The sequence below is a fragment of the Xiphophorus couchianus genome, chromosome 12 (genome assembly GCF_001444195.1).
Source record: "Xiphophorus couchianus chromosome 12, X_couchianus-1.0, whole genome shotgun sequence".
NCBI lineage: Eukaryota > Metazoa > Chordata > Actinopteri > Cyprinodontiformes > Poeciliidae > Xiphophorus > Xiphophorus couchianus.
Window position 1 is genome coordinate 6,876,889 of NC_040239.1, and position 18,848 is coordinate 6,895,736.

The window sequence follows — 18,848 nt, forward strand, 5'->3', positions numbered from 1 at the left end:
AAGAAATTACTGATTTAAAACTAACAAACTAACAGTAGAAAAGATTCTTCTGTGCTTCTCTTTTAGATAGAGAAGCCCAGAGAAATCAACTATTAGCCATCAGAATATTTTCTACTTGACCTGTTCACTACAAAAACACAAAATCTTACCAAGTAAGATCTAGTTTCTAGAGCAAATATCTTGAAATAAGACAAAACTGAGCAAGATATAGAGGCTTATTTTAAGTAAATATTTCCTTAATATTGATATGAAAAATGTATCAGTTCCATTAGAAATTACTTCATTTGTAACGGCAGAAAAATATCTTGTAATAAGTGAAATAATCTGCGAATGGAACTAGTACTTAAGAAATCACTTAATTAAAATAAGTTCCTATTTCTTGCTAAAAAATGTACTTGTAAGTTAGTTTCATCTTATTTTAAGTGTAATAAGATATTTTCACTAGAAACTACACAAAAATGCTTGATGAGATTTTGTGGTTTTGCAGTGTAATCTTTGAGATATAAACTGAAAAAATAACTTCAAAATCTAATTAGTTTGAACGTGGCTTAAAGAAAATGCAAAAATGTTAATTTTTCATTTTGCATAAGTTAAACATAACTTTTTCATGGGGTTTAGTGGATACATTTTGCTCATCTGAAATGATGTTTAGGTTATTGATTCTGTCTGACATATTGATTCATGTGAGGTTATTAAGATATCTTTATGTTTTCAACATGAGGCAAACATTAAGATCAACATTAGTGAACATACAAAACATATGATAGAGACCTGTATCTTACTTGTAAATTAGTTTTATTTTGTGTATACTAATACATTTGCACTAGAAACTACACAAAAATATACTTGTGTTTTTGCAGTGCACTGATTCTGGTTACTGGCTGATTTTTTTTTTAGCTTCTGTATGAATGTTAGCTAGCAGGTATAAACAGAAGTTAAGCAGCAGGAGGTTGCATAATATTTTAATCGTCTTAGAGTAACAGATGAAGAATAACATGGATGATTTTGTCCTTACAGGTACATTATTCGCTCTGACCCTCTGGCTCACATGCCAGAGGACTCACAGATGGGACAGGCGGCCCGAAACACCAAGAACCAACAGGACTTTGGCGCACAGTCAAGAAATGAGACTCACCTTTAAAAGCTTTGAGTCTTTGGTTCTATGAGCGTCGATAGATCTCATATACCTCGCACAAACGAAGGCCAGACAGGGGCGGTGATGAGGTGTTCATAGTGAATGTGCATTAAGTGTCTCTCAGCCTGAGACCAGAGATTAGCCACATCCTAAAAGACGGCCTTGAGATTCCCGTTTTCATCAGAGCTGCCATTGGAGGATGCATGAAGAGTGCCTAGTCATCACTTCCCCTCACAAAACTCCCTGCAACCGAGAACCTGAACGCAGCTTCCTCTGTCCAGCCCGACTGCAGAGAGCAGAAGGGTTATTGGACGTAATCGGATGGTTAAAGCCGGTTTCTGTGCCGATAGATAAAATAATTTAATTTCATGTTTAGCTCAGGTGGGGGGAAGCTGCCCTTGTGCCACTATCAGCTTTTTGCCAATTTCTTCACCTGTTTCTGCTGATAATCAGAAACTAACTGAAAACCATTCACATCCGACAACTTAAACATCACAGTTTGCTTTTAAAGAGAGCTGATGATTTAATTGGTTTTCAACATTTTCAAGTATTACCAGGAAATTAAGGTACATGTGCAATTTTCTTCTTTTATGTCACTTTCATTTATTCTTGTGAACTTTTTGTCTTTACAGGCACATTGTTTTAAATTTATTACGTGCTTACACCAGTTGCACCTTTATTAGCCAAGATAGCATTTCTCTCTGTAATTTTGTCAGTTGTTGAAAAATGAACATTGTTAAATTATTTCCCTGTTAGAAATCATGACAGCTCCACATTATGCCGTTTTATTTATTTGTAAATACTGTTATTACTGTGCCATTTTTCTATTTATTTTGTGACACCAGTGGGGTTTTTTGTATCATTTTCAAACCTGACTGCAACATCTGCTGCTGCTGCCATGCAAAAAGTAAACGTACAGAAGAAAGAACATACAGTTAAGGAAATACATATTTTTAAGGAGGCTAATATACCAAATTATACCTGATCAGTGCCAAATTTAACCAACTGTTGATCATAGTACTTGCTATTTAAATCAAATTTGTGTTACTTGTTAGAAAAAATTAATTTAATGGAAGTTGACTATGGCCACTGGAAAAAAAATAATCTCAAAATTCTGACTTTATTTATTTTAATCTCAGAATTCTGAGCTTAATCCTAGAATTTGAAGAAAAAGTCAGAATTTTGACTTTTGTAGTGGCCCTAATCTTTTTCCATAGATTTTTTTCAAAAACTTAAATTAGAATTAATTATTTTTATTATTTATTGTGTTTGTCCATCCATATCATGGCTAAAGTTGAAAGAAATACTGACTTTTACAAAAAAATGTTTTATCGGTCTGAGAGTTTTAGACAGGAAAGTTAGATGTGAGAGACATGCAGCTAAGACTTGAGCTGTGCTTTACTCCTGCTCCTCCACACTACCCTGAAATACTGACTTTTTAAAATATTTGGGAGGAAATTTTCTTTTTTGTTGCAACATGTGACTCTTAAACTAGCAAACCATTAGCTCAGCTAAGTTTAGTGTGAAGTTTTAGCTACTGAGCATGAATAGCCAAACTCTACACATGCCGACTTCAGTGAACTGGTTGACATGTAATTTTTGTACATCTGAAAAAGAGCAAACACTTTTTCTCTGCACTGTAAACCATATAAATATATAAAGTTACAACTACAACTGTTTCAGATAGATCATTAGTGGAAGTCTTTTTTCTGTTTTTGAAAACTTAAAACCCGATTTGACAAAAAGAATCTGAGCTATAAAATCATTTTGATTGTAAACGACTAGCACACTTTAAATGGCCTTTTAAGTTCTGCACAGCAGGATATTTTGCACAGGTATTCACAAACATAATCTAGTGTTTGTCATACATTTTTAGATTTATTTTGAAAACTAAGTGCTGTGGTTTGTGTACACCGCAGTTTCAGTATTTATCCCCGAGTCATTAATTTTCATCTGTATCTTGGTTTAATCACTATAAATATGAATTGTATACATGGCTTTGTAGCCATGAAAAGTAAAAAGGACTTGAACTATTTTTGCACTAAGCTCTGTGGCGACGTGCGGAGCGTGACAGCATGACCCTTTAATTGGAATCTGTAGAACATGGACGATATTTACCGGCAAAGCAAAGACCCATAATGCTTTCATTAGCATGACTTCAGATGTTTGCAGATTTTAATTTTAGGTATGCTGTTCTTATTTCTCATTCCAAGCAATCCTAAAGTGATAGAGAAGGGATTGCTTTGTTTGTTTGTTTTTAAATGGTCCAGAAATCGTGTTTCACAGAGTCAGAAGTAACAGTTCAGTCAAAGCGACTGTGATGGAGGATGCAACCACTAACGTAACACCTTACAGGATCCTCACAACAAACCCTTATAGCACTGAAGGACTTCACTTGATGTCTTCTGATGTCCGGACTTAACACACGGGGCATGTTATCTCTTAAAAGCATGTTTTGATATAAAAAGCTTGCCAAGAACGAAACATTTCCTACTGTTAGCAGGACAGTTAGCGTGGCGTCCTGTCGCTAGATTAAAAAAACCCATAACTGAATCAACTGCTTGCAAGTTGGAGCCATTATTTGATACTCTGTATTTATATGAATGGAACGTGCATGTTGTCTAGATGTTATCAAAATGTATTATGTTTACCTCCACTTTGGTTTTGATTCATTGTCAAACAGAGGACGATTCATTTTGTACTATTTCTTATGAGAAGTGCACATACAGATATGAACAAATAAATGCTGCATGCAGCCAAATCCACCGACTGGAAGATGGTTTTATTTGACCTCACACTAAGTTTATCACCAGCAGTTTGAATGTGTCGCATCTATTTATTTCAACTCGCGAAATTATACAATTGTACATTTAAGAAAAGCAGAAGTAGAGGCTCCTGCACAATCAACAAGACTGTATATTTTCAGAACATTAAGTCAACAAACACTTGTATTTTCCAGCAGCGGTAAAACCAGTTGACCAAACGGGTTGCTTGTGTTGCTAGGTGACAGGTTGGGCTCAGCTGGGGTTGCTAAGCAACAGCGCAGTGCCCGTGGTAATCAGATTTGCTAGTCATGGGGCGTGCTGTGGTGGCGCAGGGGGTTAGCACGCCCCACGTTTGGAGGCCTTAGTCCTCGACGCGGACGTCGCGGGTTCGATTCCCGGTCCCGACGACCTTTGCCGCATGTCTTCCCCCCTCTCCTCACCCTCCTTCCTGTCTGCCTACTGTCTAAAAAAAATAGGAGCCACTACGCCGCAAAAACTCTTCCGAGAAAAAAAAGGAAAAAAAAAAAAAGATTTGCTAGTCACAGAAAAAAAATACAGTAAAAAGGCAGGCAGCTGAGTCCCAAATGGAAGGGGAAAAAAAGCATTTTGTATAATTATGAAGTGAATATTTTAACTTTAATAAGCTCTCTTGTAACTGTCCTGTTGTCTAAACTAATAATCCACTCTGACAGGATAATCTGCAAAGAGTGAATTGTTGAATCTGATTTCATCGCCGCTGCTTGTTAACATTATTCTGTTTCCACCTCTCTCTCGTCCAGCGGCCGTTGTTCTGAACCACTTCATGAAGCAGGTCCATGAAGGCGTATTCATTCCCTGACAGCAGAGTTTCGTCATCTGGAGAAGCGCCACCAGAGGGCGCCTTCGCCCCAGCAGCGGCTCTGTTTTCTGCCCTCTGTTTGACGATCGCAGGCCGCTTCTGGTCCTGCCTCACATCTGCCTCTCTCTTCTTCTGTGCCGGATGTTCCTCGGACTTCAGCTCTTCGCCGGTGCTGACCCAGATGTCTGTCTGTGTTGCAGAATCTGGATTCAGGTTCGTTTCTTCCCCCTCCGATGCGCAGACAGGAGTCTCCAGTGGTTTGAATGTGTCTGAAAGACTCAGATTTATGTTTGTTTCCTCGTCTTCACACCGGTTAGAGCTGCAGGGATGCTCCATCATCATCTCCACATCTTCTGAGACCTTTGTAGTTACACTCTGAGTCCAAACAGTGAACTCATCAGCTCCCTCTTCCTCCTCTTTGGCCTTGCATCTTGCCTGCCACTGAGCTGCAGTAGGAGGCCAGGTGGAGATCCTGATGAATTTTCCTCTCTGTCGACTCCGACCTGGACCTTCTCCAGACTCTTCATCAGGATTTGGTTTGTTCTGCTTGGTGCCGATACTCAAGTACGGTACAACGTCCATGTTAACATGATCACACTCCTGGTTTTCGTAGGGACTTCCATCATCACCTTCCTGCATCACACACTCCTCCATCGAGTCCATGGTAGTGAAAGTTTCTGGATGAACTTCTCCCATTTCAGCTCCCATGTTCTCTTTTTCAGAGTTTTCAGAAGTGACTTTGTCTTTCTCAGACACACAGAAAGGAGATGAGAGGATGATTGCATTTGCAGACTTTGCTCTGATGCCAGTGAAGGATTTTCTCCAAGCCTCTTCCAGACATCCAGACTGATCCCGACTCGACACGCCGTCTCCTTCCCGCTTTTCTTCTTCTGTTGGACATCCAGGCCTCACAGCTTTGTTTCTGCGATTCCTCCTATGCATCAGTGCCATGAAACACGCAAAAAGCAGCAGTACGCATAGGACCACTGCACAAGAACAAAGCCATAATCTAATATCAAGATGAGATTTTTCCAACCAAATTAACTAAAAATGCTCAAATAAAAAGAGGATTCATACCAATAGCAGCGATCAGAGTGCAGATCTTTGTGTTTGAGGTTGTGGATGAACCTGAGCATGAAGGAAATACAAATTAATACATTTGTTTTTAAATATGAGAGACTGATTCAGAAGAATCACACACACCTACGGCTCGTGAAGGTGTAGTTACAGGTCTGACGACTGATGAAAATGTCGTCACATAATGTCCTGTCAGCAACAAAGCATAAAAAATAAATAAAAACTCTACAAAATGAAACGTATAGCATCTTTTCTTACGGAAGAGGATTAGGGCCACTGAAAAAAAAAAAATTATGGCCCAGAAAAAAAAAAATCTCTGAATTCTCATGTAAAACAAACAAAAAAAAATTTCAGTGTCCCGAAAAAAAAAAAAAAAAAAAAAAATTTCAGTGTCCCAAAAAAAAAAAAAAAAAATTTCAGTGTCCCGAAAAAAAAAAAAAAAAAAAAATTTCAGTGTCCCGAAAAAAAGAAAAAAAAAAATTTCAGTGTCCCAAAAAAAAAAAAAAAAAAAAAATTCAGGGGGCTCCGTAACTTTCAGTGCGCATAAAGATAATTTAAAAAGTGTTGCTGTTTATCTCGATCATGCCATTTGATAGTTTTTGCAATGTCTGATAGGTGCCCTCTAAACAGGACTTCCTGCACTGCATTTAATTAGACATATTGTGTGCAAGCAAACATAACATTTTCGACATCATTCTGCTAGAACATGAAAGTTTATTGCTGTCATAATTTTATTGTAGAGTTCTGATTTGACCTGACATTAGTCTTCAAGCTGTTACTGTGCTGATAAAAGTAAAACATACAGTTTTGTTGACATGTTTTCATTTCCCAATCCATAGTTTGTTTTGCTTTCACACTGTCATTTGAAGAAACAACGCTGATGCAAAGTTAATTATTGTTCTATGATAATCAGTTATGTACCAAATATCAATCCTTTTAAATGGGTATGCATTATGATTAATGAAAAATATAATTTTTTTTCAAACACAATGCTGTTCTGTTAAACTAAAGATATTGACAATGTATGGTTGAGATGTGAACAAAATGGCAGTACAGCAAGAATTACGTCATACGTCAATTGAACACATGAAAACCAGTTCTTTGTGAAATACAAATGAACTTCATTGTTTTGTTTACCAAGAGTTTGCATAGTAGAGTTGATACCAGATATTTATGAGCAGTTGATTAATGTAAAAAAATATATATAATAAAAAAATAAATAATAATAAAAAAAGTCATGTGCAATTTTTTTCTCACCGTCTGACGTTATAAGACAAAACTTTTCCTACTTTTTAAGGTTTTATTTGCTCTTCCTTTGAGAGTGATCAGACAGGAGAGCCAGTAAGGAAGCTACACAGCACAGGTCATCAGTCCGGGGCTTGAACCTGTGATGTCCACATTCAGGACTGAGGCCTCCATACATGGGTTGTGCTTTTCCACCGCACCACCCCAACGTTTCTTGTTCTAAGTTAGTTAGAATTAGCAAAATTGTATTTTCTAAATTCCAAAAAACATGAGAACATTTTTAGAGCGCTTTTGTGACTTCCTTCAAATGCAACAGTTTATATATTTTTAGCAATTATCAGGGATAACTGTCTTTTAATGCATTTAGACTATAGCTTTTAGACCTGTTCAAATGGAAAATGAGCTTAATCAACATATTGAAAACCATACCAGGAAAGTATTGGGTAAAGTAACATTTTATTAGCAAAAAGTCAGAATTGTGGTTTCTGAATTTTTTTTTTTTTTTTTCTTTTTTCTGGGACACAGAATTTTTTTTTTTTTGGGGACACTGAACATTTTTTTTTTTTTTTTTTGGACACTGAAATTTTTTTATTTTTTTTTTTCGGGACTGAATTTTTTTTTTTTTTTTTTCGGGACTGAATTTTTTTTTTTTTTTTTTTCGGGACACTGAAAATTTTTTTTTTTTTTTTGGGACACTGAAATTTTTTTTTTTTTTTTTTTCGGGACACTGAAATTTTTTTTTGTTTGTTTTACATGAGAATTCAGAGATTTTTTTTTTTTCTGGGCCATAATTTTTTTTTTCAGTGGCCCTAATCCTCTTCCGTATTTTCTTGGTATAAGATTAATCTCAATTTAATTTTTGTCATGGAAGCAGTTACATGTTCCACTGGCGCCGCCTGCTGGTAAGAAACAGGATTCCATGCCAACTCTAGCACGTAATTTCTGTTTCACGAAGCATCAGACCCGACGAGAAGCGCAGTGAAGTACAGAAGTATTTGGCTGAATTTGTTATTAAATCACAATAATATATTTCAACTGCAATGGAGCGGCGACCTGACAATGACTGTTGGATCTCACAGAGTTTTATCCTGAAAATAAAGTCTGAATAAACGACTGTTGATCTGCTGGGCTTTTTTCAAGTCCGAAGTTACTTTAGACGCCTACCAGGAAACTTTAGACTACTTCATAATTTCTTAATTAAACAAAGCTTTGGCTCTGGCTAACAATACAAAAATCTGGCTTGACCTAAAACTCAGAACCCAAGAAATATTGTCAAAAGAAAGTTAAGAGAGACCGGAAATAAAGATAAAGATACGGCCGCTATGAAAGCAATCTGGGCTTCCTCAAGGCCTTAGCAGAACCACAAGCTGATCATCTCAATGCCAAAAGGCTGAATTTGGTGTTAGAAAAAAATTAATAAAAATAATATCCGAATGAAGAATGATCTGAAACATGTAATTTCTAACTATGACCGCTTGGTGGTGCAATTGGTCTCAAAGCCAATTTAACTTTATTCTTGATGCAGGAAAACTTTACTAGTGTGTTTGTCGTCCTTATTTTTTTCTGTATAAAATTAAGGCATACATGTAAACATAAAACAAATTCTACAAAATCATATAGCAATTATATAAATACCAGTCAAGAAGTATAATATTATCTGGGTATTTAAGAAAGAGCTTTTTACCTGGTGTCTAAATTATTTTTAGCTGAGTTTATATCTAATACAAATTCACAATTCAAATACCATAATATACATTTTTGATCATTTATTTAATCCAGCCTCCTTTTATACATCTTACTTGCCACATATTCTTTATTTACCTTTAAACTGACTAAATGTTTGCCCTTAGTTTTAAACTGATATAAAAAGACCCTAAAAAGTATCAGCCTGCACATACCAAGTAGGAAGAAATATGTCTAATGTTAAATAATTAGCCCAGATGTACCAGGGGATGAAGATGACGCTGTGGCACCAGGTGGTTTTGTTCTCTCAGTAGTCTCTGAAGAGGAAAGTGTTGCTGAGAGATGAAGATGAAGAAACATTACTTTTAAGAGATTAAAACAGAAAGGAGGAGAAATAATCCGCACGTACCCATGAGAGCAGAAGTTGTTCGAGTTTGGATAGTAGATTTGGTACTGAAAGATGTGTCTGTCTTTCCAGATGTTTGCTGTGAGCGAGTTGTTTGAGTTTTACCTGATGATCAAAAAGATATTCATAGAAAGCGATTTTTTAAAAAAGGATCTAAGAATTAGTCTTTGATCACAACCAAAAAAGTTAACCAAAATGAGAGATATACTGGTTGGAGTCGCTGAACTCCTCAATGGTGGTGTAGCAGTCGAACACACAGACACGTTGAAAACTGGTCGACCTTCCAGATGTGGAGGAGTCTTACATTTCACACTCATCGGATTCACCAGCACAGATGTATTCAGTTCTGAGGACAAGGAAGGAGTTTTAACCTTTAAGTGTTCTGAAAACACTTGGAGCTCTTAGTGTCACAAGTTGCAAACCTTTCAGAGAGTCAACAAAGACCTGGGCATCACAAGAGCAGTTCCAGGGATTCCCGTAAAGTCTGATGGACGTTAGAGACTTTAGAGACATGAAGATCTGCGGGGAAAGCCTCGTCAACTGGTTGTCTGACAAATCCAGATCAGTCAACTTCCTCTGGGACCTGAAGGCATCTGGATGGATGGTGTGGATCTTGTTCCCTCTCAGACTGAGCTTCTTGAGGTTTGAGAGCCCTGTCAGATTCGACTCGTTCAAATATTTAATCAGGTTGGAAGAGAAATCTAGCTCAGTGATAGTAGCAGGGTTTGTGAACCAGTTCTGGTTAACGCTGGACAAACTGTTACCATCTAAAATGAGAATTTTCAGATGTGAAAAAGAGCTGAGGGCATTCTCAGCGATTCCTGTGATACCCGAGTTTTGGCTTTCGAACTTGGTGATGGAGGAGAGGTTCACGCTTTGCAGAACCGTGGAGTTGATTTCTCCAACATTCTTTAAACCCACAAGCATGGTTGTACAGTTAGGGATGAAATCTGAGAGAAAAAGTGAAGCACAATGATACGTTTGTCTCCTTTGTTTTATAAATATGAAATACCAGCTTATATATTTGTCTACATTATGGCAAAATGAGTACACCTTTCTAGAGTTTAAAATGCATCATTAAACTGATCAGGTTTTGTTTGGAAGGAATGCCAAAAGAAAGACTTGAATATGAAAGCAAGCCAAAGTTTTAAAAGTTGGATTGAGAACATTTCAATCCAACACTGTTGCATTTTGTGAACCAGTAAGTTAAATAAAACCAAAACAGGTCATCTTAGGGAAATTATCTTCCTAATACAGCTGAAGATTTGATTTAAGATGTATAGTTTAAATACAAACTGTTGGATCAGAATCAAATTCCTACTACAGTCGTAAACATCAGTGTTTAAATGCAATAAGTTTCATAAAAGGTCATACCAGTTTCTCTAAAAACTAAATTTTAATTATTTTTCAGTAAAGCTGTTGCTGTTTAATCTGTCAACTTTATTCATTTCAAAGTTTAAAAGCTGGAGTTCTCACTTGTTAGAGCGTCAAGGCAGAACAAAACTGACTCCCCTTTTACACAGGGACGGCTGAGACGAACACTTCCCAACAACACGGCGAGCGCGACTACGCCTGTGGAAACGTAAAGCATCAATCACACGAAAACTCCGCATTTTAAATGGAAAAGCTCCTGGAGCAACAAATCTGACAACTCACCTTTCATTTTGAGTAGATGGATCGAACGCTGATCTCCGTTTGACTCTGGAAAGAAGCGTCCGCGGAGTTCGATGGTCATCACCTGAACAACCAGGACTGGTTGCCAAAGAGGATCATGTCTCGCCATGGTTACGAGAGCTGGCGTTAAAAGTCGCAGTTCCAGTTGGTTGGTAGAGTGAGCAGCGGTTTGCACCGGGGGGTCCCAGAGATGTGGTTAATTTAGAAACTTCAATGTAAACACAGGAGAACCAGTTTTCTGACAAACATTCCCGTGAAAAAGATGCAGTGGCATGACAAAGTAAAGCAAAAAGAGTGAAGCCAGTGCAGTGCCAGTAAAAGAAAAACAGAAAGAGTGATGGACAAATCAAACAGAACAGAAATGGAAAAAAAAGTGACTTTTATTTACTTGGAAATTTATTGTTTCAGTGCTTCAATTTTAAAATAAATAGATGACATGGGATCAAAGATAAAATCAAACATGGATGAAAAGTACAATAGTGTAACAAAAAAATGGTGATCAAATGCCAATACAATCTTTTAGTTAACATAAAAATATACTTTCATACATTTAAAGACCACTTTCCACCACTTAAGCACCCCTCCACACACACAGACACACACACACATCAAAATGCAGCAAATGATTCATCAAGTATTGAGTAACTTTTGGAGAGACAGCAGTAGCAACATTTCAGTGATGCCCTTAGCTACAGCCATCAGTATCAAATCTTTAGCGTTTGATTTTTCTTTATACAAACAGCAGTGTTACGGATTAGTTTGTCAAACTCTGAAACCGAACAGAAAGTAAAGTGCTTGTGCGACACTTCTGGTTGTTCGAGGCCAACAAATGGTTTATTTAACAAAAAGAAAGAAAAAAAAGAAAGGAAGAAGAAGAAGCACTTTGAAGTTTTGCAAAGACAGTGAAGAAGAGAGACGATGTGGCAGTGCTTGTCAACACCTTGGAGGAATGTTCTTTAATGTTGGTACACAACTGAGCCACAAGCCCTCCCTCTACCCCTCCCCCCAGCGTGAAGATATCAAATACTGTCAGTGGAGCAAAGCGAGAAGCACCCTTCACGACGAGAGTGTCCTCTGCTCGTGTGAATAAAGACGGGATGTAAATACTCAGAGGGGAGGAAGAGGCGGAGGGGTTACATTGCATGAAAAGAAGCTGTCGACAAGTATTTTGAGTGCACCTTTGTACAGGACAATTCAAGAGTGCTCGGTGGAGAGAAACAAAAACAAAAACAAAAACACAACTAAGCTCTAAACATCAGAGAATTTCCGTTATGATGAAAACACATAACATCTGAGTAAACTTGAACCACATCGCTTCAATAAAAACGATTTAAAAAAAAGCTAAAACGAAACAAAAACTGTTGTACCAAGGCCTGTAGTTTCCCCGTTTTTCTAAAACTCCTGAAGGGAAAAAAAAGGGATTCTTCAACAAATAAAAATGTAGTTAAATGATCAGTTTTTTCCCTTTTTTGCAACACACCTACCTGGTGCTACACGATCAGCGTCTAGTTTAAAAAGCGGCTGTATAAATGGATGATAGTACCACGATGTGTGAGAGAAGGCAAAAGGATGTCTGGAGTTTCCTCCATCCTGACAAAAAGAAGAAAAAAAAAAGTTCAGAGCAGCAGGATTCTGGAGATCGGTGGGGAGGCAGAAGTTGGCGATCCCAGCCTGATTCAACAGTCAACATGGGAACAGATTGACGGAGCGGTCCGATGATCCTAAACGGTTAAAACAAACGTCTCTCCACCTTCATGCCTACAATTATCCGAAGGAGAAGAAGGGGATTTAGTGCTGCGGCCGAGCTTTCAACCACGACAGTGCTGAACTAATAAATACTCCATGTAAAAATGGACGTTCTCTACATATTAGAGAAACAATGCCACATGCTTGCTTCAAAATAACTAAAATAAACCTGAAGCAATCACACCGATATCACAGGGAGGAGGAGATGATTCACCAGTCCCTCCACCTAGACGTCAATCCTCCCAAGCAGGTTTCCAGGCCAAGCTGGGCGGCGAGATAAGACGGTGCAGATCGGAAAGCGGTCCGCTACTTCCCCGTTTTCTTTGGCACAGCGCTTCTCTTGGCCTGCCACAGGTGGTTGTGGATGGTCAGGGCGTCCACGCTCACCGACACAGTCTTGGCAGGGATGACGGTGAACTGTTTGCGGTCCGAGCTGTACTTGTACAGCTTGTCGATCATCTTCTTGCTGATGCTCTTGGGTCCGGTGCCCGTCAGCTTGTGGATCTCTTCCGTGTCGGGGAAGTAGGAGTAGAGTGCCCGGAACTGGCAGCCGCCATCACGAAACAGGATCATCAGGTGGTTGGATTCACACTTCTCCAGCTCCTGGAATGGAAGAAAAACGTAGAGAAGAAATTCAAATCTGTGCGCAACAATTCAAAACACTGAAAGGAAGAAAAACCAAAACAAATAACACTCTTCCTAGGAGAAGCTTGGCAGACAAGTGAAGTTAAGAAGTTTAAGGATGGGTTGGCACATCTCTGAACATTTAGAAAAATGCAAACACTGACAGGCAGAGCAAGTGGACCTTTAATGAGGAAACTTTGTATAAACAGTTAAACTATGAAAATTCACTAATCTCATAAGTTGGTCTAGTTCAGGTAGAAAACTGACCTCCAGGATCTGGTTCTTCTGGGGTTCGTTGACTTTCCCCGCCAGGCAGCAATGAGAGATTGCATTGTGAATGATGGGCTTATTTGACTTGGCACTGGGCTCCTTGAAGAGTTTAGGGCCTAACAAAGCAAAAAAAGTTTATTAAATTATAACATAGCAAAACAAGACAAATGGTAATGTGTCAGAAAATTAAACATGAAGTTTTGAATTCTGAAAATGACCAACAAAAGCAAAGAAACTGAACAATTAGCTTCATTTTCAGTCAAAGAAACAAATGGCAACCTATTATTAAACCAGTGTCGACTAAAAACCAGCAGAACACACACTGTGTTCTCACTAGACCTGAAACTATTAATCGGATTAATTGGGATAAATCAATTATTGAAATAATCGTCAACTAACTGAGTAATTGGTTAATCAGAATATTCAGGCTCAAAAAAAGCCATTTGCTGAAGAAGAAAGCCCTTAGTTACTGCTCCAAGCAGTAATTGCAAAGTAACGCATTTCAATGAATTTTTTTGTTTTTTGAACAATAACAACTTTTGTTGTTAATCTGTTGCTAAGAGATGAGCGCGTTTTCTGGTAACCAAGTGCCACGAAGTAAATATCTGATTTTTACTTTTGCGAAATTTAATCAACTGTAAATTTCTTGTGTTTAAGCAGATAAGCTGTACTTCAAAACATTATACTTGTTACGTTTAATAAACAATAATATTACTTGTTTGATGTTAAGAGATGAGCGTTTTTTTTTTTCTGTTAACGAACTGTTATAAATCAGATTTTTACATTTGCATTTACATTTACATTCTTCAAAAAGAATGACTAAAAAAAAAAAAAAAAAACACTTTCACTTTTCTGAAAATTTCACCAACTGCACAATTCTTGGTAGGTAGTAAGTATTGTAAGATAAGTGGTATTTCAAAAGACCAGAAGAAATCTTATGTTTTTTGAACAATAACAATATTTGTTGTTAATCTGTTGCTAAGAGATGAGCGCATTTTCTGGTAACCAAATGCCACAAAATAAACATCTGATTTTTACTTTTGCTAAATTTACCAACTGCAAATTTCTTCTATCCAAGCAGATAAGTAGTATTTCTAAAGAGCTTTTGTTTTATAAACAATAATATTACTTGTTATTAATTTGGTGTTAAGAGATGAGCATTTTTTTTCTGGTAACGAACTGCTACAAAGTATAAATCAGATTTTTACATTTGCATTGAATGTCTGTTTTATAATATGTCCACTACCAATGACAAAAAACAAACATTTTCACCTTTCTGAAAAATTCACCCACTGCACAGTTCTTCTTCACTAGTATAAGTAGTATTTCAAAAGAGCACAGGAAATCTTTTGCTTTTTGAACAATAACAATATTTGTTGTTAATCTGTTCCTAAGAGATGAGCGTATTTTCTGGTAACCAAGTGCCACAAACTTAACCTCTGATTTTTACCGTTGCAAAACTTACCAACTGTAAATTTCTTCTATCCAAGCAGATAAGTAGTATTTCATAATAAGTAACAGAATATTACTTGTTATTAATTTGGTGTTAAGAGATGAGCATTTTTTTTCTGGTAACGAACTGCTACAAAGTATAAATCAGATTTTTACATTTGCGTTCAATGTCTGTTTTATAATATGTTCACCAAAATTACAGAAAAAAACAAACCTTTTCACCTTTCTGAAAAATTCACCAACTGCACAGTTCTTCAGTAGTACAGGTAGTATTTCAAAAGAGCAGAAGAGATGTTTTGTTTTTTGAACAATAACAATATTTGTTGTTAATCTGTTGCTAAGAGATGAGCGCGTTTTCTGGTAACCAAGTGCCACGAAATAAACATCTGATTTTTACTTTTGCACAATTGACCATGTGTAAATTGCTTGTGTCTAAACAGATAAGCTGTACTGCAAAAGATTTATACTTGTTCTGTTTTATTTGTAATAATATTACAATATAAACAATAATATTACTTGTAATTAAAGTTAAGAGATGAACGTTTTTTTTCTGGTAACAAACTGTCACGAAGTATAAATCAGATTTTTCCATTTGCTTTGAATGTCTGTTTTATAATATGTTCAAAGAGAACGACCAAAAAACATTTTCACTTTTCTGACATATTCACCAACTGCACAATTTTTATTAAGTAATAAGTAGAGTAAGATAAATAGTATTTCAAAGGAGCAGAAGAAATCTTATGTTTTTTGAACAATAACAACATTTGTTGTTAATCTGTTGCTAAGAGATGAGCGCGTTTTCTGGTAACCAAGTGCCACGAAATAAACATCTGATTTTTACTTTTGCAAAAGTAAAAATCAGAAGGGAGTGCATTAACATTAGCAAAACATTAGCAGTAGCCTTTTCCCTAAAATAAGCTTTTTAGCCATTTTGTTTATTTATTAGCCATGTTTAGCACACTGAATGGAGGAAGTCAGTTTAAGACAACATGCTAATTATACCCCACATGCCACTGGAAGCATTTAGGCTAACGTTAGCCTACACTAATTACCTTAGCTTTTAGCTAAGCTAAGCTTAATATACTGAAACTAGAAAATTCCTGAAGAAATTTAACCGGGGCCTGCCAAAGTGTGCCCGTCGGTTTGGACCCAGCGTTCTGATGCTAGAAATTAGCATCAATGCTAAAGAAAGCTGCAATCATATGAGGACAATGACAAGAATGTTGACTAACATGTACTTGCACCGTTCAGTATGATAAAGTAAGTGTATCAGCTAAAATTAGCAAAAATGCTAATGTTAGCATCATTGCTGTCACTAGCATGTGGGACATCACTAGGATGTTCTCTATAATGGACTTACTCCATTCAGTATACTAAACATGGCTAATATGTCAAATAAACAGCTAATAGCTTATTTAAGCTAAAATGCTAATGCTAATGAACTGCCTTGCTGCGCAAGGCAGTTCCCTAACCTGGGAGAAAAAGATAATGCAGAATAATATTATTGCACCGCCTGCGGCGGTGCACTAACCTCAGGGGCATGTTGAGGCTTTTATTTTGAAATTTTTGTTAAGCTTAATTTCAAAGGTCCACACTAATCCCATGTGTAATAGTCATTGGGTTAAATCAGTTATATAATGCTCAAAACACAAGTAGTTGATGTAAAAATATTCAAGGCTTTTATTTTGAAATTTTCTTTATGCTTCATTTCAAAAGCCCAAACTAATCCCATGTGTATCAGTGCTTTGGATAAAAAAGTCACATAAAGCCAAAAAGAGCAATAACATGATGTAAAAATATTCAAGGCATTTATTTTGAAATTTTCAGTATGCTTCATTTTAATATTCCAAACTAATCCCATGTGTAACGGTGACTGAGTTAAATCAGTTAAATACAGCCCATAGCAGCAAGTAGTTGTAAAGGCCAGTTCAGTCCTCCTGGTCTTCCACTATAGTTAGAACTACAGTGATGCGTATTTGTAGTCCTAACCAGCAGCCAATAGCCTCCTGAGTTCCGTTGCTATGGTAAATAATTCTCTCTGCCAACTGTCAGCTGTGAGTGAGACATGCAGGTGGAAACAATTCTCTGTTTGAGCCAGCCAGTTTGAACTAAAAAAAGCATTGGAAACAACTCCTTCCCGTTCGGGAACCGTAATACATATTCGAAAAGCGTTTGAAGCGTATGAGAGGGCTGTTTGTCGTCTCCGATAGTCCCGCAATTCATATCTCTACGTCACTCACAGTATTAACAGTGATAAGAGAAAGAAATGGTGTGCCCAGATCTGAAATTTTTGAGAAATATATGAAAATACATGGGAGAGAGCCTGAGAGAGCGACAGAAAATCCTGTCGCATGACTTTGCTCTGAAGCACCGTGACAGAAAACCGTAAGCCCTAGAGAAATTTCGAAAACATTTTACCGGAGCAGACAGGCGTATCAATGTCAGGACCGAGTTTGATACCAATCGTGCGATATTTGTGGGCGTGACGGCGATTTCAAAATTATTTTGGGCTCAAATATTCTCTTCATTTCTCACTCTAAAAAAGCGGCAGTTGGTGTCAGTTATGCTCTGCGTTTCGGCAGTTGGAAATTTGGCTCGTTTTTCGCTTTTTACGTCGCCATCGTAAGTCCAATTCCTTATAAAAATAATAGCTCCAATGCCGGGAATAAGCCGCACGTTTTGATACCACTTTTGTGGGTGGGCTCGCAGGGGTACGAGCCGCATTAACGGTAGCGGAATAAGTAACTATAATAATAAAGAGACATTCTATTGGGTGTAGAATAATAGGTGCCTGCCATGCAATGCATGGAGGCAGTACTGACTTGCTTCGCAAGTCAGTACTGCTCTCCTTATGCATTGCTATGGGCAGGCCCCAATAAAGTCCATGTTGCTCAGCATACTTGTGACTGTCCACAAGCTATCGAGTATATTGTAGCTTATTTTAGCATTATTGCAATTTTTTTTTATGTCTTTATTTGTTCTTTATTTTGTGTTTGACTGCAATTCACGGAGAAGATCGGAAACCTCTTAAATGCAGAGACGTCAAACTGAATGCAGCCACCATAGACGATGAAGGCAGAACGTATTTCTTCGCAGGTAACATCAAAAATATAGTTACATCAAACCCCAAGATGGTCTGGGAGAAGGCGGTGGAGAATCCAGGTCTTCCTCAGCTTGGACCAGCTCTATTAGATTGGTTTTATTTTCCCTGGTCCACCCATGTTTGTGCCGGTGTGTTAAAGTTTTCACTTCTTCACTTTATAATTAAATGGGTCTCTACGTTTTCTGATAGACCCTGTTGCCTGACCTGTTTTGTTGGGAAATTTCCGCCCGTTGATCTGGTGGAAACGGTTAGAGCTGAATTTTGTTCCCCAGAAAATAACAAGTCCCACAGTCTTCTCATCGCTGTTGTAACTGTGTATCAGACGGCAAAACCCATTGGAAAAAAGTAAACAATTGTTATTTTCTCTAGTTCTTCTCCGAACATGTTGCCTGCGTCTCTCGCCTGATGTCTGCTCCTCTCTGAAGTCTCTCCCGTCTGACTTCTTCTGCTGTGTCATTAATGCTAAGTTTTAGCATCAGAACGCTGGGTTCCAAGCAACAGGCACACTTTGGCAGGCCCCGTTTAAATTTCTTCAGAAATTTTCTAGTTTGCATTTAATATTGTATAAAACAACCTAAGGGATTGGATGAAAAACCAGCATTTTAAAATCAATAACAGATAGTTGCAGCCTTTTTTCTCACCAGTGTATTCAGCCATGGAAGTGATGGAGGACGCAGTGGAGCCATTGTCCCAGTCTCTCTCTGCGGCTCGGCTGTTGTTCCGACTGCCTGGAAACGACTCCACAGAGTCACAGCTGGACACAGCAACAAAAACAGAGAGTGAGAGAAATTATAGGATGTCGTAATTCATTACACAACAGATTCACAATT

At 37.5% G+C, this 18,848-nt stretch overlaps 3 protein-coding genes across 26 annotated transcripts in view; 1 reads left to right on the forward strand and 2 right to left on the reverse strand.

Annotated features, from left to right (window-relative positions):
• The window catches only part of kcnt1b (potassium sodium-activated channel subfamily T member 1b), an 84,053-nt gene extending 80,155 nt beyond the window's left edge, over positions 1-3,898 (forward strand). For all 20 annotated transcript variants that reach the window (XM_028033672.1, XM_028033681.1, XM_028033685.1 and 17 more), the window contains one exon: positions 1,018-3,898. In XM_028033672.1, coding sequence (XP_027889473.1) covers positions 1,018-1,141 — 124 coding nt within the window. In that variant the 3' untranslated portion in view covers positions 1,142-3,898. The remainder of the gene's footprint in view (positions 1-1,017) is intronic.
• On the reverse strand, positions 3,390-10,118 carry LOC114154531 (uncharacterized). The gene is made up of 7 exons (XM_028033695.1): positions 9,572-10,118; positions 9,358-9,495; positions 9,153-9,254; positions 9,007-9,078; positions 5,942-6,004; positions 5,816-5,866; positions 3,390-5,724 (listed from the first exon to the last, which is right to left on the reverse strand). The coding sequence occupies exons 1-7, from the start codon at positions 10,074-10,076 to the stop codon at positions 4,628-4,630; spliced, it is 2,028 nt and encodes a 675-aa protein (XP_027889496.1). The 5' UTR covers positions 10,077-10,118; the 3' UTR covers positions 3,390-4,627.
• A 1,067-nt stretch (positions 10,119-11,185) lies between these two features.
• The window catches only part of camsap1b (calmodulin regulated spectrin-associated protein 1b), a 36,837-nt gene continuing 29,174 nt past the window's right edge, over positions 11,186-18,848 (reverse strand). For all 5 annotated transcript variants that reach the window (XM_028033261.1, XM_028033258.1, XM_028033260.1 and 2 more), the window contains 3 exons: positions 18,660-18,772; positions 13,461-13,579; positions 11,186-13,172 (listed from right to left, as the gene is read on the reverse strand). In XM_028033261.1, coding sequence (XP_027889062.1) covers positions 12,876-13,172; positions 13,461-13,579; positions 18,660-18,772 — 529 coding nt within the window. In that variant the 3' untranslated portion in view covers positions 11,186-12,875. The remainder of the gene's footprint in view (positions 13,173-13,460; positions 13,580-18,659; positions 18,773-18,848) is intronic.